At 42.3% G+C, this 26,542-nt stretch overlaps 1 protein-coding gene across 1 annotated transcript in view; it reads right to left on the bottom strand.

Annotated features, from left to right (window-relative positions):
* The window catches only part of JAG1 (jagged canonical Notch ligand 1), a 60,988-nt gene that overhangs the window by 14,566 nt on the left and 19,880 nt on the right, over positions 1-26,542 (bottom strand). Inside the window, exons 4-15 of the mRNA XM_034432378.3 lie at positions 20,406-20,660; positions 16,791-16,851; positions 11,797-11,927; positions 11,443-11,562; positions 10,158-10,271; positions 8,964-9,077; positions 7,770-7,883; positions 7,210-7,256; positions 3,816-3,989; positions 3,240-3,393; positions 1,501-1,665; positions 815-928 (exon numbers count right to left, since the gene is read on the bottom strand). Of these exons, the coding sequence (XP_034288269.1) occupies positions 815-928; positions 1,501-1,665; positions 3,240-3,393; positions 3,816-3,989; positions 7,210-7,256; positions 7,770-7,883; positions 8,964-9,077; positions 10,158-10,271; positions 11,443-11,562; positions 11,797-11,927; positions 16,791-16,851; positions 20,406-20,660 (1,563 nt within the window). The remainder of the gene's footprint in view (positions 1-814; positions 929-1,500; positions 1,666-3,239; positions 3,394-3,815; positions 3,990-7,209; positions 7,257-7,769; positions 7,884-8,963; positions 9,078-10,157; positions 10,272-11,442; positions 11,563-11,796; positions 11,928-16,790; positions 16,852-20,405; positions 20,661-26,542) is intronic.

Here is a 26,542-nt window from a genome sequence, read left to right as displayed (position 1 = left end):
AAGAGCATTTATTTCATGCCTTATGTGAGCACATAGTGAGAAGAAAAATGAAATGCAAAAGTTGCCCTTCCAGTGGTGCAACAGCTTGGAACTTATAATCAGATTTCTCTGCCAAAAAAAACCCTCAAATGCCTTGGGAAAACTACATTTCCCAGACTTCTTGGCTGGCTGGAACATTGTTCCAAATCTATATACTGCTATTGATTTGGATGTTGAAGCCGTTGCTTGGGGCATTATTGTTTCGTTTCTGTTAATGCTTTATGATAGCTCTTATTTTATTTATCCTCGGTAAGCTGCTTTGAGCTGCCTAAAAGCGGCAGTGAATAAAACCAATAAATAAATAAGCGCTCTCAGCTATTTAGAGAGAGATGAACATAAGACAACCATCCTGAGTATCTGAACAGCAAGAAAATCAAGTAAGTAAACATAAAGCATCAACACATAAAGGGCTTGTGCCCACATAAATGGGCTCAGGCGTGAGATCAGAAAAAGCAACTATTTGGCTTTGTGAAAAGAGAAAGAATTCCTCTTTGCCTAGCCCAACATCCAAATTAAGACGAAGGAGGGTACAAAAGTGGGCAGGATAAACCGTTCATTTCCTATTTCCACAACCTGGGGTAGAATACACACTTGCAACTTCTAATGTTGTATAGCCTACAAACTCAGAAAACTATTTTCTCCTGATCCAAATCGAGATCCCCAATTCTCTCCGATATCTAGGCGGGCTGCTCAATAAATGAAGCCCATGGTTGTTTTCAAGAGATTTCTCCTCCCTTCCATCTTCCCGTCCGCTGGAAAAGGAGGAGCCGCTTACTTGCTTCACAGAAGGTGCCCTCCCAGCCATCACTACAAATGCACTTGTAGGAGTTGATGCCGTCGATGCATGTGCCCCCATTTTTGCATGGGTTGCTCTGACAGTCGTTGATGTCTGCAAAACAAGGATTGAAAAAGAAATGAGTAGACCGACGGTGCCCTTTAAAAAAATTAAACAGGGAATCCAAGTTGAAAAATATTGTGTCCCCCCGAACAAAGCTATTTTTAGCCCAGTCCCTAGAGATGTCAAGATTAAATCTGTTGCATTCAACATGCAACTGCTCTACCCTTTGCCTGGCCCTTTGTTAAAAAATGGAAAGCAGCCGAATAAAAAAAGACTTATTTTTAACACACACACCCATGCTTTAAACATTATGTAAGGCAGTCAATAAAAATGGCAGGGTAAGTTTGCTGTATGCTAGTAGAAGCCTTCTGTACACAAGCCCAACTTAATGTTATAATTTATTAAAAAGTTAAATATTCAAAGTTGGAGACTTCTTAATGAACAATTTTCCCAAGGCTCCAGTCTCAATTCACTGCAGCAGGAGGAAGAGAACTCAGCAGGGTTGAAAAGATGTATGAGGGCCAATACCATATCCCAAAGACAAATGTTCTTATTATTTACACAAGGAGTTTCAAACTTGGATGTAAATGAGAGGAATCAAGATAAGCATCTCCAAATCTTACTTTCATGACAGTAGGTGCCAGTGAAGCCTTTGTTGCATTCACAAGTAAACTTGCCGCCCGCTTGGCTCTTGCACTTGCCGTGGGGGCCACAAACATTGGAAGAGATATAGCGGACCCCTTCTGGGGTACTGTTGGAAGCGACAGCAACAGTACAGCTATCAATCACTGCAGAAGAGAGACAAGCAAGCAAAAAAATGAGCCCTCACTGTCTTACCAGCAGCTTTATGGATTCTCCATGGGTTGTTGCTGATGCGGGGAAAGTACATTCAAATTAAACTAGGTTTTAAAGCAGGGTTTTTCCCAACCTCGGTAACTTTTAAGATTTGTGGACTTCAACTCCTAGGCATGGCTGGCTAGAGAATTCTGGGAGTTGAAATCCACAAGTCTTCAAAGTTGCCAAGATTGGACATTCCTGTTTTAAAAGCTTGATAAGAAAGCAGAGGGTAGATGAGGAAATGCAACACAGTTCAACTTGGGAAGAAAAATGGTTTCCACTTCGGACGGATCCCATCACTTTCTACTTTGAACATATCCGCTTCTCCCTTGCCATGTCTTCCACCCAGCCCCAATATTTTCCAGAACGTGATATACGACCTTCAGTCCCACAGAACAGTATACCTACATCTTATGACTCCCTCAATATTGCTATTAAAAATCCCTTAGAAGTGTAAAAAGACGATTCTAAAGCACTTTGTGTTTTCTAAATATCCCCAACTCTTTAGGAGCAAGAGCATCATGTAACCAGGAAGGCCTCAGGACTAAACAATTTTAGAATGGGCTTTGAAGCAGATAATTTGGATCGGATGGGTTTCAATTAGATTTCTCCAAGTGGGCAGAGCTGGGATATTCTGCAGTTTTTAAACTTACTTAGAAATGAATGCATGATAAAGTTACTGGGCCTTCCTCCTCGAAATAGCAGGAGATCAATGGCTGCTAATGCATTTAAAGGGCATAACTTAATATTCAGTGTAATCACAGAAAACGGGGTCTGAAGGACCTATGTTGCCTCATGGTCCATGCCTGCTAACCAAGGATGAAATTCAGCAGGTTCTGACAGGTTCTGGAGAACCAGTAGTGAAAATTTTGAGTAGTTCGGAGAACCGGCAAATACCACCTCTGGCTGGCCCCAGAGTAGGGTGGAATGGAGATTTTGCAATATCCTTCCCCTAGGAGTGGGGAGGGAATGGGGATTTTGCAGTATCCTTCTCCTGGAGTGGGTGGGAATGGAGATTTTGCAGTATCCTTCCCCTGCCATGCCAAGCTGGTCTGACGGGATAAAGGATTTTAAGTTGGGTTTTGATAGGGGTTTTAAAATGATTTTAGTTGGGTGTTTTAAATTCGGCCAATGATTGAATTATTTTAATTAACTTTTTAAAGTTTTGTTGTATATTGTTTTTACCATGGCTGTTCACCGCCCTGAGTCCTTCGGGAAAAGGGCAGTATATAAATATAATAAACTAACTAAACTAAACTAATTCACCAAGCCATGCCCACCAAGACAAACTACGCCCAACAAGCCATGCCCACAGAACTGGTAGTAAAAAAAATTGAATTCCACCACTGCTGCTAACCTAACACAGCACTGATTACGCTGAGTCACCAGAAATATCAGACCGACATCTAGCTCAGGTGATGTTGGAGACTGAATTTGGGACGTTCTGCACAAAGGGCATCTATCATTGTCCCCGGGCGAATGAGCGACTGCTACACTTCCTAGCGCAAAGGTTCAAAAAGCATACCTTCACAAGGAGTCGAGCGGCAGTGATCTTTGAGGTGGGAACAGTTCTTGCCCTCGTAATCATCCGGACAGTTGCTGCAGAAATAATCGCTCTCGTAATTGAAGCACTGGGCCCCATTCTGGCAAGGGTTGGGCTCGCAATAATCTACGTCCAACTGTCAGTGATGATGGTAGAGAGGGAGGAAAGAAGAGAAGATCTAAGTCAAAGGCTTTATTCATCTTCTTCCCACGGTCACAGGAAGGAAATGTGGAATCTGACCTTTTTTATCTGCCACCTCTACTGCCTTGTGTACGCCAGACACAATGCAGCTCTCACCAGCCTCGCTAAAATAATACGGTTATCAAACGGCATGCAGAGGCTGGGTAGAGACACACTGAGCGCTTGCAACCTGAATGCACACGAACGCTCCCCAAGTTATGAATTCCCACACCTCACCCTTGATGGCTGTTTTTTTTTTAAATAAATAAATAAATAAAATAAAGCGTCTATTAACACTTGCTCACTTGAATGCAGGTATTCAGCCTACAGATCCAGGAACTGCACACTGAGTTAGCTCTTATCTGGAACCTGCCTCACCTGACAGATGTTTCCCGAAAAGCCAGCCAGGCAGAGACATTGGAAGCCATTGATTTCATCTTGGCAGTGGCCCCCATTCAAACAAGGGTTGCTTGCACATTCATTGATGTCTCTCTCGCAGTGATCCCCGATATAGCCAGGTGGACAAAGACAGCGATAACCGTTCACTAAATCCTGGAAAGACAAAAGGGTGGAAAAACGAAACAAAATGAGATTAGTTTACCTTGCCAATAAACACAAAGCATTCACACATGCAAACAACGCAAAACACAGAGAAAGGACGTTTGATGTCCTAGGACCGTGATGGTGAACCTATGGCATGCGTTCCAGAGGTGGCACAGAGCGTCCTCTCTGATGGCACCCGAACCGTTGCCCCAGTTCAGCTCTGCTGCGCATGCGCACCTCTTGCCGACCAGCTGGCCTTTGGGTCTCTGCCACGCATGCGTGGGGGACAGGAAATGTCTGGGGGACAGGGTGCATGTGTGGGGGCCACGCGCGCATTGCATTTTGGGGGTTCAGGCGCATGCATTTGCGCATGCGCACTTTGGGTACTCGGTCCGGAAAAGGTTAGCCATCACTATCCTAGGATGGTGTTAAGACCACAACTTTACACAAGCCCTTCTCTTTGGACCATGTGCGCTGGGACCGCTGGGACTTAGAGGGAGTCCTCAAATTATGACCACCACTGGGACCAGAGTTTCCAGGGTTAAATGAAATGGTTGTGAAGTGAGTCATGCTGAATTTTATGAACTTTTTTGCCACAGTGAACTGAATCACTGCAGTTGTTAAGTGAGTCACATTGTGGTGAAGCAAAGCTGGCTTCCCCCACTGACTTTGCTTGTCAGAAACTGGCTGGGAAAGTGGCAAATGATGATCACATGACACCAGGACACTGCGACCATCGTAAATACAGGTAGTCCTCGACGTACGACCACAACTGAGCCCAAAATGTAGGTTTTTAAGTGAGAAATTTGTTAAGTGAGTTTTGCCCCGTTTTACAACTTTTCTTGCTGCATTTGTTAAGGGAATCACTGCGGTTGTTATATTAATAACACAGTTAAGTAAAATCTGGTTTCCTCGTTGACTTTGCTTGTCAGAAGGTCGCAAAAGGGGATGACATGACTCCGGGACACTGCAACTGTCATAAATGTGAGTCAGTTGCCAAGCATCTGAATGTAAATCACATTACCATGGGGATGCTACAATGGTCATAAGTGTGAAAAATGGCCATAAGTCACTTTTGTTCAGTACTACTCTAACTTTGAATGGCCACTAAACGAACTGTTGTAAATTGAGAACTAATCCCGCACATGCTGATTACCAAGGGTCTGAATGTTGATCATGTAACTGTGGGTATGCCGAACTGGTTGTAAAACACTTTTTTCAGTGCCACTGAACCTTCAAAAGGTTGCAAAATGAATGGCCATAAATCGAGGACCACCTGTGCGATGCAAATCCACTGAAGGGCAACGGGGAAGAAACCAAGTCGCTGCATCATCAGAGCTAACCAGACAGGATGAGGCAACTGACGCTGTTCATTCCTGCATACGCAGTCTGAAATTCATAGCCTAAAGCAGGAGTGTTAAACTCAAGGTCCGGGTTGCAAGAGGCCGTCACAGCCAAAAACGGAGCTCGGGCCTGCAGGCATCCCCCACACTAGTGACGTCAAACTGGACACGCCCACCCTAGCAATACTCATCCTGGCCCCCTAAAGTCAAATAGAACCCTCATGTGGCCCTCAATGAAATCAAGTTTGACACCTCTGGCCTAGAGGGAGATACTTAAGTTTACAGGAGGACGACCCTAAGGATGGACTCATGGCACTGTAAAACCCTGTTTTTGTTCTACAATTTTTTACCACTTTGATAACAGCCTGATCCTCCTTACTAAACTAAGCTGAGAAAAAAGGGGCAGAATAGAAGTGGGAGGAAATTCAGGCCTCTCTCCCAGCCTCTTTCCCTGGAAAAAAAAAAAGGGAAAAAAAACGCATACATTTTGTGCTCACTACCTAATTTGTGGGTGAGCAACAATCTGTTCCATGTCAGGCTGAACTCCCGTTTCATGTGTAGAAGCCCTCCTCTTTCTAACTGGTGAGAGAATTAAAATGAGAAGCCAGCGGGAGCAGAGCAGAGGGAGAAGCGTGCCAGTTTGAATGAAGGATAGGCTAAAGATGGAATCCATTAAAATATAGACAACTGCTGGTAGCAACAAATTATGCATTCCCGCATTGAGATTGCTGAACATGCTTTAATAGCATGTGATTGTGTAGCTTTCTAAAGTGTGAAAAATGACACAGGAAGGGTGTTATGAAATTGAATGTCCCTGCAAGGGAGCCTATACCATTAACCTCATTTTGCGCTTATTTAGCATAAAATGATTTTCGTATGCAAGGGTCTAGTTCACGCATCATGCTAAGTCTTAATGTGATCATTTCACAGTCGATTAATCTGATGGAAAATCCACCCGTTATACTTATGGTGTGTGCAAACTATTCATGATTGTAACCAAACCATGGTTATGTGCTTCGTGGGCAGGTTAGCGTGTTGACCCTAGCAGTAATAATACTAAGCAAGACAAGCATTGAGCATTAACATTCATTTCTAGAATGATCAGAAAAGGCCTTTTCTACGAAACAATGTGGTAATAAAATAAGCTTCCACAGATGGACCAATGAGGGAGGCAAGTGTATGAAATAGGATTCCTTGGGATTTAAAGAGTAAAATGGTTGAATTTAGATTTGACTGGCAACCTTTCCGAAGGGGAGATTTTGTTTCACAGCGGGAACGCTGGGCCGAAATAACATGCAATCCAGCGCCACAACCTTTCTGAACCAAGTGAGTAACTCTGGCTGTTGTAGGGTGCTTTAAGGAATTTGATTTTTGTGAATTCAATTATGGAGCCTCCCAATCTGTTCCCTGGATTTGCTTGTTGACTAGAACTTAAAATTATCTGTGATCTTTCTCCAACTGACCACTGTCGAGCTTAATTTAAAAAAGAGGAGGAGAAAGATGGAACCTTAGAGGCGTATTTTGAGAGAAAAGATTCTTTCAGTGAGAATAATGAGGACTTCACTCCAGTGGTGGGTTGCCCCTGGTTCGGACCGGTTCTATAGAACTGGTAGTAAAAGTGGCAGGAGGCTCCGCCCACTGACCCAGACGTCATCCTAAGTGATCTGCGCATGTGCGCGCGTGGGCATGATGCGAACCGGTAGCAAAGGTAAGTAGAACCCATCCCTGCTTCACTCCTCTCCCAAATCCCATTCTCAGATTAGCAGAAATCTAGCCAAAAATGACACAAATTCTAAAGAGATTGTGCTGCCTATTCACTCTTCATCACTATTCCCTGCTGAAAAATGGCACTAAGACCCATCAGAAGGGAATCAACCCTTACTTACCTTACAAGTCCCTCCATTCTGACACTGTCCCACACAGTCGTCAATATCTGTAATTAAAAGAAGAAAAAGAAAAACACAAGCTTGAGTGGGAAGGCAACACAGCAACTGAAATCCAAGATTGAAAAGAGAAAGAAAAAAAAAAAATCAGGGGGCTCTGTAGCTCTAGCTAGATAAACTCTGTGAAGTTTCCTGCTTGCTTTCCTTGAGATAACGTTATTGTAAATGGGTGGGAACCTTCAGCAATTCTTCCAGTAGAGTTAAACTGAAACTTCACATCATTGTTTCAAGGCACCTTATCAGAACCTAGCCATATTGTGGACTAATGGGTCTGATAAAATTGCTTCTTATTCTTGCCAGATTGACTACTCCCTTTCTAAAAACATCAGTGACTCTTCACCCCCCCCAACCTTCCCCTCCCCTTTCCTCCTGGCTGAATTATGCCAAAATTTAAACTCCAAGCTTGGTGCCACATTGCAACATTTTGCCCTTCGACTCCCCCCACCCAAAGACACACACACACACACACACACACACACACACACACACACACACACACTTACTTGTCTCACAATTCTGGCCAGTCCAACCAGCAATGCAATTGCAGTAATAACTACCAATCAGGTTCCTGCAGGAATTGGCATTGATACAAGGTTTGCCCTCGCATTCATTGGCATCTGAAAGGAGAAAACGAATTGCTCAATGCTCAGCTGTGGGTAGAGTGAAAGAGGAAAGCACACCCCTCTCTTGTTTTCACAGCAGGCACTCCATGTTTATTAAAAGCTAGCAGACTCTGAAAGATTACACGGATTGCACAAGCAAGAGGAGAACAACTTCAGGGCTAGGCAACCTGATGCCCTCCAAACATTGGGGAATACAACTCCCAGCAGCCGCAGCCTGTCATCACAAACTAGAGGAAATACAGTCCCAAACTTCAGGAACGGCACCAGGCTGCCTAGTCCTGTGCTTAAATCACTAAAGCATATTCTGATTTTTCACAATGGCATCAGTAGCATTGAGGCACCGGTCCCCACGATTAAGAGCAATTACTTTTAAAAGGGAAGGGGGAGGCAGGAAGAGGTGAGTGAAATGGAGATTAGCCAAGGAATAGAGCATCCCCAGTCTTTGGGATTAAAACATGGCCTTCGAAGTGCAGGGGACTCATTCTTCCGAGGATCAAGCCAGAGGTTGGAATGCAGCTGCAAATTCTCCTGGTTGAATGAGTTAATAAGGCTGGTGGGATGCCCTGACTTTCCCACGAGGCCAAAAGAGAAGGAAAAACAGGGAGGAGAATGCACTGCCTTGAGAAGGAATATTTGCCCTTCACAGCAGCCAATTATGCATCACAGCTGATCCCAAGATAAGCAAGCAGTCTCAAGAGTTGCATAAAGGGGGCTACTCTCCTACCTCCCCCGTGCAGGGAGATGGGAAGGGCTAAGATAATTGCACAGGTTAGTCTTGTGTCCTTGGGAAAATGGTAAGGACGTTCTCCTCCTCTGAATTCAAGCAACTCCAGAGATTCCCAGATTAGCCATATCTGAATTTCTCATATAATGAGAAGGCTCAGATACTCTGACATTTCCTTCCGTAATGCACGGGGACGCATGAAAATTCTGTTATATTATGAAATTTAACAATCTCCACAGACTGAACATCATATCTGGGAAGCTGCCTTCATCAGTTTTGCCCACGGAAGAGAAGAACCTGTGGTTTCCCTGATAAACTCAAGGCATAACATCCCTCACCATCATACATACCTATTTGACAAGTTTTACCAGTCCACTGAGGTGGGCAAACACATTTAAATCCATCAACTAGATCCTGGCAAGTCCCTCCATGCCCACAGGGGTTTGGAGAACAGTCATCAATATCTGCCAAGAAAAGATTTATTTAGCCTTAGGTTAGGGCCATTATCATCTGATCAACATATTAGCAATTGTGCATCTTTTTGCTGTATGCCAAAGGAAATATCCAACTTTTATATTGTGCCCTTCACTTTCCATTCCTCCCTGCCCCCTCAGCTTTCTTTTGTGCCTCCGGCATCCTTAAACATTAGTTATGAATTTTGGTAAGAAGAAACTTTCAAAACTCCAGGAATATTCACATTGGTCAGGTTATCTGGCGTTAATAGCCTTCAGAAAAAGCACTAGTCAATTTCACATTGTCTTCAAACAGGAGGCAACTGCTCCAGCCAGAATGCCAGTGAAAATATTCATTCATGGATATTCACAAAAAAACATTCCTGTCCTGCTTTTTAAGTGCCAAGATTAGAAGCTCAAGCCTGAAAAGGACTCCAGTGAATTCAATTTATACTTGGGAGAAGTTCAAGTGGGGCCCAGGAAAACACAGAGCGCTGTTTTATTATCCATTCAATCCTTCCAGCCTTGTACTCTTAACCCTAAATGGGACTCCCCAGGGTTTCACACACTAGTATCTCCCCAACCAACCTGGGACGTTCTGTACATATTATTTTAATATAATAATTTTCCTTATAATAATTTTAATAAACAAGGAACAGTGCCATTCTATTTTCCTTTGCATTCCTGCATATTCCAAAACATCTTTTCTGGGATTATATGACAAAGTACTGCCCAGCTCTGCTTTTCAGTTCTAATCTGTCCTTAACTGCAGTTCTAATCTCTCCTGAAGTACAATTTTTTACTTGTCCATGGACACTGGAACTGAAAGGATAACACATGTAAGACAGAAGAACATGCTCTGGTTTTCTTCTTCCAGCCTCGCAGATAATACTGGGCAAGGTGTACGAGTAACAAACAGTTTAAGGATTTAAGAATTCTTAACGGAGAATCTTTAAAAGGTAGAAACTGGTCCTGTGTTTTGGTTAATTGGCATGATATCTGACAGTAATAACTATGAAGAACCACTTGGAAATTTCTGTGACACTTAAGGAGGCGAGAGAGGTTAAAGCTTTATCATTCCAATTCACTTACTAAGCATGCAGGTTGGTGCTGCCCAGCCTAATGCACAGACACATTCAAATCCAGTAGGGGTCTCAAGGCAGCTTCCTCCGTTGTGGCAAGGATCCGAAAGACAGGCGTGTTCCGCTGCAGCAAGAACAGAATTCCCTTCAGTTTAGCCAAAGCTGCCAAGGTGAACCACCTCTCTTACCCTCAAAGTCATTCCTTGCTTCCTTTGGCTCCTCCATCTTGCGGTAGACCTAATACTCTGCCCATCTTTGAATGCTACCAGGGTTACCCTGAAACCAATGGAAGGGTACTAAGCTAGAGACCACTGACTCACTTCTCAACAACCACTTCACACTTCCTGATCACACATTCTTCCCAGTGCCATCTTCAAGGACTAGGGCAGGGGTCCCCAGGCCATGGCCCACTACTGGGCCTTGAGCCGTTCGGAACTGGGGCGCGGAAGTGGTGGGCGAGCACGTATGCACATCCACACTTGCACAAGCAGTGAGGGCACATGCACTTTATTTGTGCGAACGGCGGGTACGCGTGCCCAGCGCTCACACAAATGGAGCTGCGCATGGGCGCTTGCCTATTGCTCGGACGGAACCATCCTCTCTCTCCCCCCACCCCCCCGCCCCCTCACTGGTCTGCAAAGCTGGAAAGGTTGGCGAAATCTGGTCTAGGGTGTTATCTGGATTGGATGGTTTGGAAACACACCTACCAGTTGTCTCATTACACCACACATTTCTGAACCAAGTTGATTTTAACTGCATGGTGACTGGTGAGCATTTCCAAAAGATCCACTCAAGGCAATGGCCTTCTCCAGAAATTTCAAGTCATCATATTGCAGACATTTCATTACCCAACTAAGTAACATCTTCAGTGCCAGTATTATTCTAGTATTTTACTACTATACTAGTACTACATTAGTACTTCAGTGTTGTATTTACATTTTAATTGGTGCATGCATGTGTCTATAACAAGAAAATTTTTCTTAATGGGAATTAACCTTTAATAAACGCATGAAAATAATGGTTGTGGCTGACTTCCTCAAGACTGGAAGCCGTATGGTATTTCTCCAGCTCTTTTAGACTTCAGATCCCATTATCCTTGCCATTAGCCATCCTGGGTAAGCCAGATGAAAGCTGGAGTCCGAAGTTCTGGAGAACCATTGTTTCCTTACTGTGTACTGAAATGTAATTTTGCACTCCCCCCCCCACGCCCCAATCTCTTGTACTGCCCAGAAAATCCCTAGGGGTGCAGGCATGGTGCTTGAATACAACAAAGTAGCTCCTAGAGAATTTCTTACCAATTTCACAGTTTTGTCCGGAATAGCCTTCAGGGCAGGAACACTGGTATTTGTCAGGGCCTGTGTTGCTACAGGTCCCTCCGTTCAAACAAGGCGGGTGAGTTCCACAGTAGTTGAGATCTGCAAGGGATAAACAGGAGCCAAAGAATGAATAAGAGGGTTTCAAAACAGATGTTTTGTGTCCTCTGCCATACTATACTCCAAGACAAAGCAACCAGATGGCAGCAAGCTCATAAGCAGAATAAGGGAGCAAAGCCAGCAGGGCCAAAGTGCACTTTCTACCTACCATCCCAACCTCCATGATATTTATCTGCATTTCCAACCCCCTCACAGCTCCTCCTAGATCCAGCCTACCTTTATTGCAGAATTGGCCACCCCAGTTGGTTTCACAGAGACATTGCCACGGTTCGTTGCAAGTGCCATGGACACAGCCCGGGTGTGGAATGCATTTATCGCAGTACTGGCCTTGCCATCCATACTGACACCTTCAAAGAAAGAGAGCTTGGAATTATATCCCGAAAGGAAATAAAAGGACCAGCGGTTGGAAAGTCCAAGTTTTGCTTTCCTGTTTTTTTTTTTAATGGCAGCATTCTTTTTGAGACTTATTTGGTGGCTTCTTGTAAACAAATAGTTTTAACCAAGGTCTGTAAAGGCAGCCTTTGTACAAAAGAATAACTGTTCTGGGAGGCTCAGTGTGGAGCCATTGAAAACAAGACTCTATGCTATTCTGAAGCTCACACAAACGCAGGAGGGAGAGTGGGTGGGTGGACACAAGAGATCAATCTCTGGGCCTTGACAAATGGATTAGAGAAAGGGATCAGGGTGAAAAGAGAAAAGAATGAGTCAGGAGGAGCGACAATTATCCAAAGACCCTCATGAATACAAGGGGTTAGGGACATTTCAGCAGAAAGGCAAACAGCCCAGCAGGATGAAGCAGCTAGCTAACTAGGTTTCCCTTTGCTCACAACTCTGCTCATAGATGTACCACTGTTTGGGGTATGTACTATGCAGTTACTAGGAGTCACAGGCTGACATGAGAAGGAAGCCACTTTAAGACAGATAACAACAGAAGTTCTAAAGCAATATTTCCATTTGATAATTGATATTTCCATACACAAGATGAAAGGAAAGGGATGGGGTGGGGGGGTTGATATAGCTGCCCCAGACATAGCTCAATAAAGGGACCCCACTTCTATGATGATTTTATTTAAACTTTGGCTCAAAGGCGTATGTAAGTTTAAAACAAACAAACACGTACTACGTAACATGTTGACGTAACAACAAAATCTGGGAAAAATCATTTATTATCCAAACAGCCAGTCTCCCTCCGCATTCCAGCCCTTGTGCACTGCCAATTTTTTTAAAAAATAAATAAAATAAAATGTACTATCTGAGGTGGTAATGAAAAATTTGCAAGTGTGAAATTGTAAGTGAACAAAAAAAAAGGGCATTTCATCATGCCCAATATCTGGAAAGAAACAATCAATTGCAATTACTCAACTCCACTGGACCTAACTTTCCAAAACAAGCCTTTTCATTTGATTTTCAAAGCAATACCCTGCCATACAGCCTTGTGATGAGGGGGAAAAAATGACAGGGATATGACTGGGGAGCTAATCACTTAGCGCTAATATCATGCTTCAATTCTCCTTAAAAAAAAAACAACCTCAAATGGAAAGCCACTCCCCCTAATTATTATCTTTTTTTTTTTGACAGCAGCAGCAGCTTTGAGAGAGACAGATGCCTTGATGCCACTGATAGATTGAAAACAACAGGTATTTCAAGTCCTGACTGTGGGATCTTCTCTGGGAGCAGCAGAGCAGAGGAAATGGAAGTTCCCCTTTGAATAAAGAAGGCCCAGAAGGACAAAAGACAGATTTCAATCCTTGCACAGAACAAAAGCTTTATAGCGGCTTCTCTCCTGCCCCTCACAAAAAGCTGCCTGAAAGCTTGGACTACAGGCCCCATCACTGGCAGCCAATGCTGGAAAGGAGAACGTGATGTTGGGGAAGAGGGACTTCCAGAACAGACCGCTGTAGTTAACTGCCAACAGCCTCTTGCAGCACACACAGCTTCAACACAGAGCAGCATAAAGGGGGAAAAAAAACAACAACCCAGCCTCCAAAAGTCCTACTTTATTTTTAATGTTAGGCAAGGCCCATCTTGATAGTTCAGTTCCAAAAAAACAAGCCAAACTGAAGCCAGGCTAATTTTAGCAGAGGAATTTATTAGGCCTTTTCCACATTAACGTACATCCAGCCATTGTATGCTTCAAAAATAGAGCCTGGCTTACAAAATGGGCCCATTTCATCTTGATCAGGTCTTCTTTTTCCCTTTTTTTCCCCGGCTCTACATCGCTTCTAACGAGAATGAGAGAAACTTCTATACATTTTTGTTTTTAGGTCTTAAAAGCAGCTTCGGCTGGGGTTTTATTTTTAAACGGCTGCATCTGTAACATAGCAGACTATGACTCATCCCAACCCAGTGGGAAAAAAAACACACCGTATAGTTTGGTTTTTCCCCGAGTCCAAGAAGATAATTGAGGCTGGGGTATCAGGAAGGGCAGCTCTGCTGCTGGAAGTACTATATATATATATTAAAAAAAAGAAGTGTGGGAAAGTTGCACCTTAAGTAAATAAGGGCAATAATGCATGTCTGGGCAGCAAGTGGGAGGCGAGAGGCACAGGAAGGCTTGAACTCTGGAAACAAAGCCTGTTGTTCTGGCTAGCAAGGAATGCAGGCAAACCCTCTAAGGCACATTCAGCTGGATGACAGAAGCACAAATCTTTTGCTGCTTTGGCTTGTGCATCTCTTGGGATCCAGCCCAACCAAAATAGGGCAAAGAAATACGACAGGCTGACTGAGGGCGAGTCTGCACGGAGAGACAGTCAGAGAGCAAGAATCTCACCACTTTTCTCTTCAGGATAATTCTGTTAGCACCACTTGGATTGATTTTGATCCTATTTTTGTGTAAAAGGGTCCATTCACTCCTTGCCTTTTTTAAAAAGCAGGCACGCCTGTTTTTCAGCAATGTCTCCACAACAAAGGCACGGGATGGGGCCTACCTGCCCTGCCCACCTCCCTCCATTCCAGGCAGCCCTGGGATAGGGACCACCTTTCGTGGAAGGAGTCTCAAAGAAAAGCTCTGATGGCTGAAAGGGGAAGGGCACTCAAGCTCATTGCCTTCGGTCGTTGTGGCTGCTTCATCACTGGAGGTTTTCAAGAAGAGACTGGACAGTCACTTGTCTGAAATGGTATAGGGTCTTCGCTACTTAAGCAGGGGGCTGGACTAGAAGACTTCCAAGGTTCCTTCCAGTTCTTATTCTTATTCATAGTTAGCATTTCTCTTCCCGACATAATCATATTCCATTTCTGCAACTGAGAAATCCCTCAGGAAAGCAACCATGCTTGGGTCGTCCTGTTCCAGACAGATTCCTCTCTTTTGCAAATACTGTGGCAGCTACAAGGTGGAAGCCACTTCTAATGTGGAGCAAGGACCCCGAGAGCGCACAGAGTCTCCTACTACTGCTGCTGAATGAATGTTGTGTACTGCACAAGGGCTCTCCTGGGGTGACCAATTGCCAGCCTCACTGACAGGTAGTCCTTGACTTACGAGCACAACGGAGCCCAAAATTTCTGTTGCCAAGAAAAACATTTGTTAAGTCAATTTTGTCCTATTTTACGACTTCTTGCCGCAGTTGTTAAGTGAAACACTGCAGCTATTAAGTTAGTAATGCGGCTGTTAAGTGAATCTGACTTCCCCATTGATTTTGCTTGTCAGAAGGTCACAAAAGTTGATCGCATGACTTCAGGACACTGGAACCATCATAAATATAAGTCAGTTGCCAAGCATCCAAATTTTGATCATGTAACCATGGAGATCCTGAAATGGTCGTAAGTGTGAAAAATGGTCATAAGTCACTTTTTTCAGTAATGTTGAAACTTTGGTCATTAAATGAACTGTTGTAAGTCGACAACTACCTGTACATTCCTTTCCTTTTCAGGATCTTCTCCAGGCAGACACGGATCAATAAAGGCTTGAAAGCTGCCAGACATTGCTGTTCTCCCCACCCACCGCTACAAGTAATAGTCCTGTTTTTCTACAGAGGGGCAAGAGAGGTACTTATGGAGTTATTGGCAGTGGCCCACTCCTCTTCCGAAAAACTCGAGAACACAAATGGGGTGGGAGCTGTTACCAGGGAGAGAAAAGCAGGGAATTGATTGGCTTTGAGATTAAGAAAGAGGAAGGAGTGTGTTGGCTTGGTGTGATGTGATTGGGCACAATGCTTGCCAGTGGAAGGGGAAGGACGAGGTCTGGTTGACCCCCTTTTCACTGTGCTTGCCACCACTTTTTGGAATATAAACCTATCCTTTGGATTCCGACTTGCAAAGCTCCAAACCTCAAGCGGTTCCCTGAGGCCAGAGATTTTCCTGACCTCCCCAAATGCTTCTGGCTTCGGTGACCAAGTCTCGAAGTCAGACTAGGGAAGAAACCAAAAACCCCACAATATGTCTGATTACACAGCCAGCTTCTGGAGGGCCTCTGCCTACCAGTCTCAGGAGCTCCCTTTTCTGCGCCTGAAACACAGGCAGCCAATTACTCCAGAAAGAAAAGAAGCAAAGGTTCCTAGCCCAATAATACTCGCCAGCCTTACCTTAATGCAAACCCAATTCAAGGATACAACATAATCATGGTTCTTGGCTTTCCGAGTCTGGCTACATGCAAGCTGTTCTCCCTACCTACCACTCACTCCAACCTTGTCTGTTTGCCAGAAAAGAAAGGAGACATCAAAGAACCACAGCAGCCCTCTGCCTCATCAAGAAGATCTACGGACGGACAAGATTCCATCCAAGCTATTAACCTCTCATCACTCTAAAGTCTGGCTCCCAAGAGCAGAGGACCTAAGGAGGAGGCATTAATCCCATCTCAAGAATGCTCAACTTGTGCCTACTGGTGGGAAACGTTGAGGGAAAGGAGGGGGGGGAAGGGGAGGAGATGGCGAAAGCTAAAACCAGTCATATAATTACATTTACTAGAAGTAAGTAAATGGATTACACACTAACGTTGGGCCAAGAGTTTAGCTGTCATTCAGAATAGAAGATTCACAATCTATTTGACTTCCTGCCTCCGGACCCAAAAGAAATATGTTTACATGCAACAGGCTTTTCCAAGGCATCTCCCCAAAACATTGTTTTCTTTCCCGAGCCCTGGGGTCGAGAATATTTGCTTCGAAATTAAACATCAAGACTGCCCTAATGCTAACTCCTGTGCTTTTTTTTTTTTTTTACTTCTTAGTTTTACAGCAATTCTGAATCATTTAAGGAAGAAAAGATTTCTTTGCTTTTACCTGCATTCGCCGGGTATTTTACAAGAACCATGTCTGGGGTTGCAACCCTGACGACAGATTGCTGAAAAGAAGAAAAAATGGAGAAATTTAAAAAGAGAGGAAATTTAGGAGAAATAAAGGCACAAAGTAACATTTCTTGCACCTTGAATCCAGGGGTGAAATCCAGCAAGTTCTGGAGAACCGGTAGCAAAAATTTTGAGTAGTTCGGAGAACCTGCAAATACCACCTCTGGCTGGCCCCAGAGTGGGGTGGGAATGGAGTTTTTGCAATATCCTTCCCCCAGGAGTGGGGAGGGAATGGGGATTTTGCAGCATCCTTCCCCTGTCACGCCCATCAAGCCACACCACACCACGCCCACCAAGCCACGCCCACAGGACCGGTAGTAAAAAAAATTGGATTTCTCCACTGCTTGAATCCCCTGGAAAGTTTTTAATAGCCCAGTCAGCACTGCAGTGGGGCCCTTGAATGAAGCCTTCTAGAAAAGAAAACTGAATTGCTTCATGCTAGCAACCTACAAAGAAGGGGTCCCAACTGCTTGGTGAAAGCTTCATTAACAAAATTACATGAGCCCAATGTTGAGAGTTCTAAAGACTTTACTGGCCTGCAGCATTTTCTGTCTCTCAACTTAAGTCTATACATTTAGGCACCCAGGTATTATAACTGCAAATCATTTGCATAAAAGCACCTTTCACCGACTCCGACAGTGAAATGTTTTGATGATTGGCAGTGCACTGATAGTACCACAGCCAACACAGAACAGAAAAGCAACCGAGGGTCTTTCACTTGCTTTCTTAGCATTAACAAAGGAATCTGGGGTTTTGTTTTTTTTAATGCATGTTTGTGGGTAGGAATGGGAGATGTGCCAGACTCAGAATGGGATTGTTTTCAAATCAAGCAAAATTGTATCTAACTTTCAGGAAAGGGGTGCATGCCAGAGGTGGGTAAGGCCAAAAAGCAAGCAGGCATGGCTATCTTAGACTTTCACAGGCAATCCACACTCTTCTTGGATGTGTGCAACAATGTGGTCTCCAAAGGCCTTCTAGTGGGAGCCACTGGACTGGAGGCATTTGCTAAGCCTAAATGGCAGCTGCAGGTATCAGAGTACAGGTCATTTTTATCAGAGGTCTCAGCACAGAGGGAGTCCCTGTCCAATTGCAAATTCACTCTACCCGATTTGCAAGCAAGTGTAGACCTCCAAAAAAACTTCTCACAAAGATTTCTTAAAAAGTAAAACTAGAGAAGAGAAGGCAAACCGATGGAAGTCTTAAGAGCAAAACATTCTTAAATTGACACCCCAAAATTCACTTCTGTTCTGGTTAGTAGCAGGAGCTCAGGTAGCCATCTTTCCCTATCACTCTGCTACCCGCTCCTCCGTTTTGGAAATCTGACGGCTTATACCTGGGACTGTGCTGGACAAAGTTAAACACTCCACAATTGAGATATAATCCTTATGGATGCTTTTTAAAGAGGACACATTTGGTTATGATTCATGATACCTTCATGCTGAACACTATTGTTTAGGCGTCCCCAGGCTCTGGGGACTGATGGTCACCTCTGTCTGGAATGTTGAGGACATCCTGTGGGTGCTTGCTAGAAGATGGCTACTGGGAGGGGGCTCATTCATTCACAAAATGACTGACATAGAGGATATAACCCCTAATTATGATCCTGTGTCAGGGGTGGGCAAATGTGGCCCTTTTACAACCTGTGGACTTCAACTCCCAGAATTCCTGAGACAGCCAATCTGTCTCAGGAATTCTGGGAGTTGAAGTCCACAGGTTGTAAAAGGGCCACACATAATTTACTACTATCCTTCTTCCAGGAAGGAAGGAAAACTACCATTTTTATTTTTATTTTTTAAAAAAGAGGCCTAATAGCCCTCAGATGCATTCTTGGCTATATAAAGAAGCATAAGTTTTGTTTTGCAGCTCAATACGTATATAATATTTTTAAAAGTATTCCAAAAAACCACAATCACTCTTTCTCATTCACTCACTCACACATACAGCCCAGTTGGGCAGGGAAATTGGCCTAATGGCCTGTATTAAGTGAGGATCTGCAAGCACAGTACTACCTCCAAGAGGCCATGTTAGACCAAGTCATATGAGGTACTGAATGGAAGTCACAACTCACAAAATAATCATGCATTATTAAACTAAATACAAACACAGCTTGGGAGGTCTCCTGGATATATCACTAGCTGAGAAAGCTTAGGCAGCAATGTTAAGGAGTTTTGTTTTGTTTTGCCAGCTGCAACTCTCCCTGGAGAAGTCAGTTATTCATGCGCTAGTGGTGTCCAAGTTGGATTGCTGTAACACAGGCTTTATGCTGTTTAAATCCTTTTAGAACCTTCACTGGTAGGGAATGTAACTGTTCAAGGATGGCTGTATCACTAGGTGAAAGAGGTTAGTTCATGTGATATCTGCATTTTGCCAACTGCACTGTGGGCAAGTAAATTTCATTTACTGATCTAATCCGCTTTTCAAACAAGTTAAACTGGTATCATCATTACAGCTTGCAGAAGCAACTTGTTCTGTTTATCTGCATCTTGTATGAAGCAGTACTTCTTTTTTAGAATGAAGGCGAATATACGTGTCCCAGGATAATGTTACAGGATCCAATCTGGGTCGGTCACCGGGACCAGAGGTTTTGTCTTCTGAGCTTTCGGACTTGTGCTGGAGCCCTCCTCTGACCCAGATTGGATCCTGTGGTACTTCTTTTATCTGTTTTGATTTGTTCACCATTCAATTTCGTCAACTAACCTTAATTTCTCAGATTATAACAGAGGAAGATAATTTCTCCATTTATTTATTTTCTCTACATCCAACATAATTTTATATACTTGTGTCTCTTTTGCTTACTCTTTTCTGAGCAAAAGAACCCCAAATATTTTACCTTTCCTACCACTTTCCTCCTGAGTTAAACTAAACTGCATATAACATTCAAAGGTAACCTCCCCATAAAGACATTACATTTCTGGTAACTTAATTACAGTAGTATCTGTTCATTCCTCCATGTTTCCCAGCATGGAATTTGCCTTTAATCACAGCAATTAAAAAAAAAACTGGATGTTTCCTAGAACCCTCTTGACCACATCTGTAATCATTCTACCTGGTCAGTCATGATTGAATCTGACTCCATTAGCACACATGTGAAGTTAGAACTTTTTTTTTTTGTTAGCGTACACTACATTGGTCACTGAATTGCCTATTCCTCTATTTTAGGGATATTCTTTCAGACCTTTTGTTGTCCTTGTATTTTAATCGCCTTAGATAATTTGGTATCACCCAAAACATAGCCACTCCTGTAGGTGATTTGATGTAGCTGCCCTTTACATTAATGGGTCTAATGTCCCTTTTATTATTTCCATAATAATAGTATTTTGTGACTGTGCTGACTGTTAATTTGTTCCCATCCTGTAAGCCATCTAAATTTTGGACCCAAAAAAGTCAGCCTAAAATATTTTTAAATAAAACTATATTCTAATTTTGCCCAAGTTATGACAAAACTACTTTTTTGAGCAGATGTTTAGTTAGCCTAAAAAGATAACTGTTTTTGGTCTCTAGAATTTGGGAGTGGAGGATATATAAGAAACAGATCATGGGTATTACAAACCTTTGTTGCAGTCTGGTCCCATCCAGCCTTCCAAACAGGTTTTATTGCCATTCTGATCACAAGTATAGTGTCCAAAGAAGTCATCTCTTGGTCGACAAAGTTTGTTGCATCCAAAACCGTAGTAGTGTTCATCACAGGTGACTCGGATCTGGTATTCAAAATGAGCTACTCCAGAATTTTGCTTCAAGACCTGCCACTGACGGCTTGGATTGATCATCCCAGAATGTGATGCCTTTTCAATAATGCTATCTGCACCTGAAAGAGGAAAAATCAGTAAGAATGGAACAGCCACTTAGGAGGACCTCAATTATAGTGTTAATTCACCCAAGTAACCTCCAAAAGTGAAAGATGTGGAAGTTAATGTAACAATATTGTCAAGTCTTGAAGCACCAGCCTGCATTGAAGTGTCACCAACAGGGAAACATACATTTTCATAGAAATTTGGAACTACTTCATTCTTTGCTGTTGCTCTCCTGGTTAGCATTTCTCAATACACTATACACAAACAATCTGATAAACTCCTTATTCCTAACACAGTGCCTCGTTGCCCAGTTGTACCAGCTGTGCTGACAACATTCTATCCATTAAACCAAACAATTATAAAATGAACTTTATGAATCAGGAAAGTGCTGCTAGAAAACACATGCTTTATGAAAAAAACTTAACTCTAAATCTGGAGTGGAAAATAAAATCCAACACCAACTGATGGTCAACAATTAGGACAGCAGCACGAGGCTGGAACAGCTTTTCCAAACAAGAAGAGCTCAGCTCCCACTTACAATGTCTTGTGCTTTATTCTGATTATTCATCCAACAACTCGATAGCCTTTGCATAGCATTTATAAAGCCTTTGGGCCATATACAGTAGAAGTGTTGTAACAAAACCTATTTGGACTTGGAAAATCCATGCCAAAAATTTCCAGACAAACAGGTCTAAGCAACTTTAAAGCAATGGTTGCTCACCTTCCCAAGTAACTTTTTAAAGCCAGTTATGATATTTATTCATCTTTTTAGATGCCAGTTTTCAAGCTACTGTAAGCTGTCATTATATACACACTTAACTGTGAGTAAGCCTAATGAATTCACAGGGTCTGCGTGGACATGTAAAGGGCTAAATTGGAAAAATGAAGGTAGAGATAATATAACAAGATTTCTCCATGATCTCTTTGAAGGAAGGGTTGGTTTCAGAAACTCATCCTAGTTCTGAAAGAAAGCCCTCAACTGCTGTGGGATATACCCAAAAACCTGAAAATTTCACATTACTGTGGAACATTGTTTATAGATCTGTGGTATTTCACTTTGTAGTCCAGCCTTGTGACTTCAGTTATCTGACACTGCCATAAGACTTGCTTGCTAGCAGCTCTGGGATATAGCATGAAAATTTATCTAGGCACGGAAAGGTGCCTAATACATTCAGGAAAAAAAGGGGGGAGGAAAGAAGGAAAGAGAAAATAAGAGGGAAGAGAAAAAGATGGCAATAATGTCAAGATATAAATAAGGTGACAGCAGGGCTAATGACAATAAAGCAAGACAGATTTAAAGAACAAATCAGCTCAAGCAGTTTTTTTTAAAGATACAATTTTTAAAATCATAATTTTTGTTTTGATGCGTTTTGGAACAACAATGAAAAAGAAAGATATGAACTCGTGGTTGCTTACTTTGTAAAGATTATTTCTAAGTCTTCCCAGTTTTTTTAATATATACACAAGTTAATTTGAAGAGATGAATATTCTAACTGTATATTGAAACAGAAGCCATTTTTGCAGGCTCCCTTCAGCTATATTGGTAACCAGATCACGGACTAAAAACATCAACAAGCATATAAATATATTCCATAGCCTTAAACTAAGTTAGATGATGATAGTCCTATTTAGCCTAGTATTGTGAATTACAACTTTTCATGGCTGTCTAGGGCGGGTCATAACATTTCTTCCAGCTCAGCTGGGAAATACTTCAGATGGAAGAAACTGAACATGGACTTCTGTATGCAAATCATTTCTGAAGTTAGTCTTGTTTGCAGAACAGCCATGGCAAAAATGTAATCCATGAAGTTATAAGAAAGGACAAAAGTCAATTCAGGTATTTCAGGTTGACGGCTATGTTACTAAAACAGCCTCCTTGTTTGGTTTATTATTATTTTTTATCATATAAGAGCTTCAGGGAGGATTAGGTGATCCCACTTGATATTGTGGGAGAGGCTCTGCTCCATTTTTAGCCACAGTTCTATTTCCAGCATTAAAGGCTGTTTTAATTATGGGCTAATAGAGGTATTAATACTTCTGAACAAGTAAATGCCAATCAAGCTTTTAAGCCATTTGAGTTATCGCAAGAGAAATTGCAACTGAAATGTGGAATAGCAGTATATTCTGTTAAAACTTGTCCTGATTTCACCATGGGACCCAAACACATTAGAAGCCTTCAAACTATTATCAGCTCAGAAGTGCTAAGTTAGACAATTCTAAATCTGCAGGTTTTTTTTTTTTTTAAATAGACAGTTAAAGAATATTGCGGAGGTATTGAAATAAAGAGTAAGATTATTATTACACCTCTTTAAAACATTAGTTTAACAAATACAAAAATGGAAGTTTAAAATGACGGGGTCACTTATGCACAAGATTTGGACTTGCATTCAGTTTTGGCTGAATGCTCATCTATTTGTTCAAATGATTTTGGGAAAAGTAGTTACATTGGATATGAGTATTATATATACAATATATAAACATAATATATAGAATTATGGATTTTCAGTAAAAAGATTCAGCAAACTACATTATTCTTTTATGACAGAAATACGGCAATTTACAATTTATCTTCAGTTATAATCTTGAACTAATAGTAACTACATGTTCACTCCCTACTTACTGGCTTATTACAGACATGGTGGAAAAACCGATATTATAATACTATACAGTCAAGGTTTAATGCTGTATTTAAAAACCGCTTCCTGCAAGGATATCATACCTCTCTTTTGAGAACAGTTATGCTGGGAACACAGACCTAGTTACTTATTCAACTAACAGCTTTCAAAATATTTGTTCCAGGGCAGTTTGTAATGTAAATTGCACCATAAAGGCCCATTGTTGCACACTTCATTTCCCTAATAATGACGATACCTGTAGGGCCAATTCACACATGCAAGGCAACAGTCCCCTTATCCATGGACGCAAGAGCGTGCTGCTAGCAACTGCATGACCTCTATGTCTGCAGACTTAGCTTTATGTTCACATAAAGTTCTGAAGAGACAAGGGGAATACAACTTGTATGTGTAAAATGCTCCGCCTCTGCTCCCCCCCCTTCACCTTAGTATATCATAACATCATTGGGCAGTTATTAGCCACCACACAGGAAAAAACAAGCACTCACATAACCAGCTGTGGTAGGATTTTCCACATACTCTTTACTCCTTCTCTCCACTCCCACCTTGGCAGCTTGCTGTACCCAAAGAAAATTAGTTCAGAGCTTGAGAAACCTGCCATTACTAAGCCACAGAAATGGAAGGTTAATGACTAGCAACCCAATGGCGGCAGACAGTGGGGGAAAAAAAAAAGCCTGCCTGCCTAGAGAGAAAGCGATCTGTAGATTTTGCCACTGACCACGCTGGAATCTTACACTTTGAATCAAAATGAGAAGAGGGAAAAAAATGAAAGCATTTGGACACTGATAGGAATGTAGGAAAGAGAAGGGGGATGAAGGTGTCCAGAGTTATATTTTTTGCCTAAACTCATTACAAAATGTATTTGTACTGTTTTGGGCAAGTCAAGATCCACAGATAAATTGTTGTTTTCTTCATTAAATGGCAGGTAGTTTAGACACAGTAGGATTAGGGGTGAAATCCAACAGGTTCTGGAGAACCGGTAGTGGAAATTTTGAGCAGTTCAAAGAACCGGTAGCAGAAATTTTGAGTACCGTATTTTCTGGCGTATAAGACGACTGGGCGTATAAGACGACCCCCGACTTTTCCTGTTAAAATAAAGGGTTTGGACTATACTCGCCATATAAGACTACCCCTCTTCCAATGCACACCAAATAAAAATTAAAAAACATCAACTGGCTCACTCACAATGTAAAAGCAGCTGTGCTAGACCCAAAATGGCCCCTGCAATAAGCAGGAACCTCACACAGCCACAAAAAGCCCAAAAAAACAACTTTCACACTTTACACACACACAACACAACACAACTGGCTCACCCACAATGTAAAAGCAGCTGTGCTAGACCCAAAATGGCCCCTGCAACAAGCCTCATACAGCCACAAAAAGCCCAAAAACCCAACTTTCAAACTTTACACACACAAAATTCCATATACAGCTTTGTGAGATTTTGTGTGTTTGTGTAGTTAGAGTGAAACACTACAGAAACACACTAAATCTCAGAAAGCTGCACAAATATTATTTTATTTTATTTTAATTTTTATATGAAAGCTAAATTTAAAACTTCCTAAACTTTAAATGGCTAGGTCTAAAAAAGAACAACTAAAAAAACCCCAATTAACTATTTTTTTTAAAGCTCCCAAGGGGGAAAAAAATTTACCCAATAGAACAGGGGTCTTCAACCTTGGCAACTTTAAGACTTGTAGACTTCAACTCCCAGAATTCCTCAGCCAGCTTTGCTTTGCTGGCTGAGGAATTCTGTGAGTTGAAGTCCACAACTCCCTGCCTCCTTGATTGCAGGCAGGGAGTGGCTTGCTGATGGAATGGATTCAGGCAAGCGAAGCAAGGCAAGCGTTGCCACTAGCAGCTAAGATAAGCAAGCTGGAGGGGGAAAACTTTTTTTCTTTTACATGGCTCTGGCGATCCAAGCTGAGTTGCCTGATTAGCAGGCAACTCAGCTGGGATCGTCAGAGCTTGGATTGCCAGAGCCTTTCGGGCTGGTCTGCCTGGTTACAGGAGAATGACACCCGGTGTATAAGACGACCCCCGACTTTTGAGAAGATTTTCATGTGTTAAAAAGTCGTCTTATACGCCAGAAAATATGGTAGTTCGGAGAACTGGCAAATACCACCTCTGGCTGGCCCGAGAGTGGGATGGGAATGGAGATCTTGCAATATCCTTCTGCCAGGAGTGGGTGGGAATGGGGATTTTGCAGTATCCTTCTCCTGCCACGCCCATCAAGGCACACCCACCAAGCCACACCATGCCATGCCCACAGAACCGGTAGTAAAAAAATTTGGATTTCACCAGTGACTAGGATCATTAATCTTCCTACTACAATCTGCTCTGTTGTAGTGGGATGCCTGGCTGTTAAGATCCTTTCAGCTTCTGATATCAAAATCCAATTTCCCTCTCGAGAATTTTCCAAGAGGGTATTCTGTACTGTTAAACCAGGACACATTTGGCAATCAATTGTTACTAGGGCAAAAAAAGGGCTCAAGCTGTGCTGTGCAGATTTTTTTTCTATCTGTTAAGGTAAGCAAGTAGGCTACAGCCTCTTAAATTTGAAATAAGGAAGCTATTCCTACTCAGAAGCTCATAAGGTTATTACCATATAACATTCATTAGTTAAATCAATCCTCAAGGCCATCTTTACCCATCTAACAGTATCCAGAAAATGGAATACATTTTTTGATTGTGTTAGTCTTGGATTTAAAGACTATAAAGATTAGGATAGGGAGAACTGGACAATACATTATCTTCAAAACGCTTTCCTAAGGTCTGCTTGAATTATTAGAAAATATACTGACAATATCTAATGCTATTCAGAATGCATTCTTTTAAGTTGTTAGTTGAACTTTCTCATTCCAACAAAGAGATTCCAATCTCGCAAAAGATTCCAGACACCTGTAATTTTCATATGTATTATCTCAGCCTTGTTTAGGAAGAATTCCTGTTAACTTTCATTATGTTGCTGATGTGTCCTTTAAAAGGAGATGTTCATGATATGTTCCAAAGGAGGAATGCCCAGTCCTACAGGTTCAGGTCCTTTGAAAGAACCAGCATGGTACCACCCAATGACTATTGCTATCTTCAGACCCAGTCTTTTACAACCTACTTTGGATTGCAACTCCCAGAATTCCTATGCACCATGACTGAAACTATTTGTAGGCCAAATCCCATTATAGTCATTGTAGCTCAGGGGTGTCAAACTCATGTTGTCACGTTGTCGTCACGCGATGTATCACTTTCCCCACCTCCACTAAAAT

Source organism: Pantherophis guttatus, chromosome 1 (genome assembly GCF_059756535.1).
Source record: "Pantherophis guttatus breed Tessera chromosome 1, ASM5975653v1, whole genome shotgun sequence".
Classification (NCBI taxonomy): domain Eukaryota; kingdom Metazoa; phylum Chordata; class Lepidosauria; order Squamata; family Colubridae; genus Pantherophis; species Pantherophis guttatus.
Note: the sequence above shows the minus strand (reverse complement) of the source record. Positions and strands in the feature narration are given on the sequence as shown.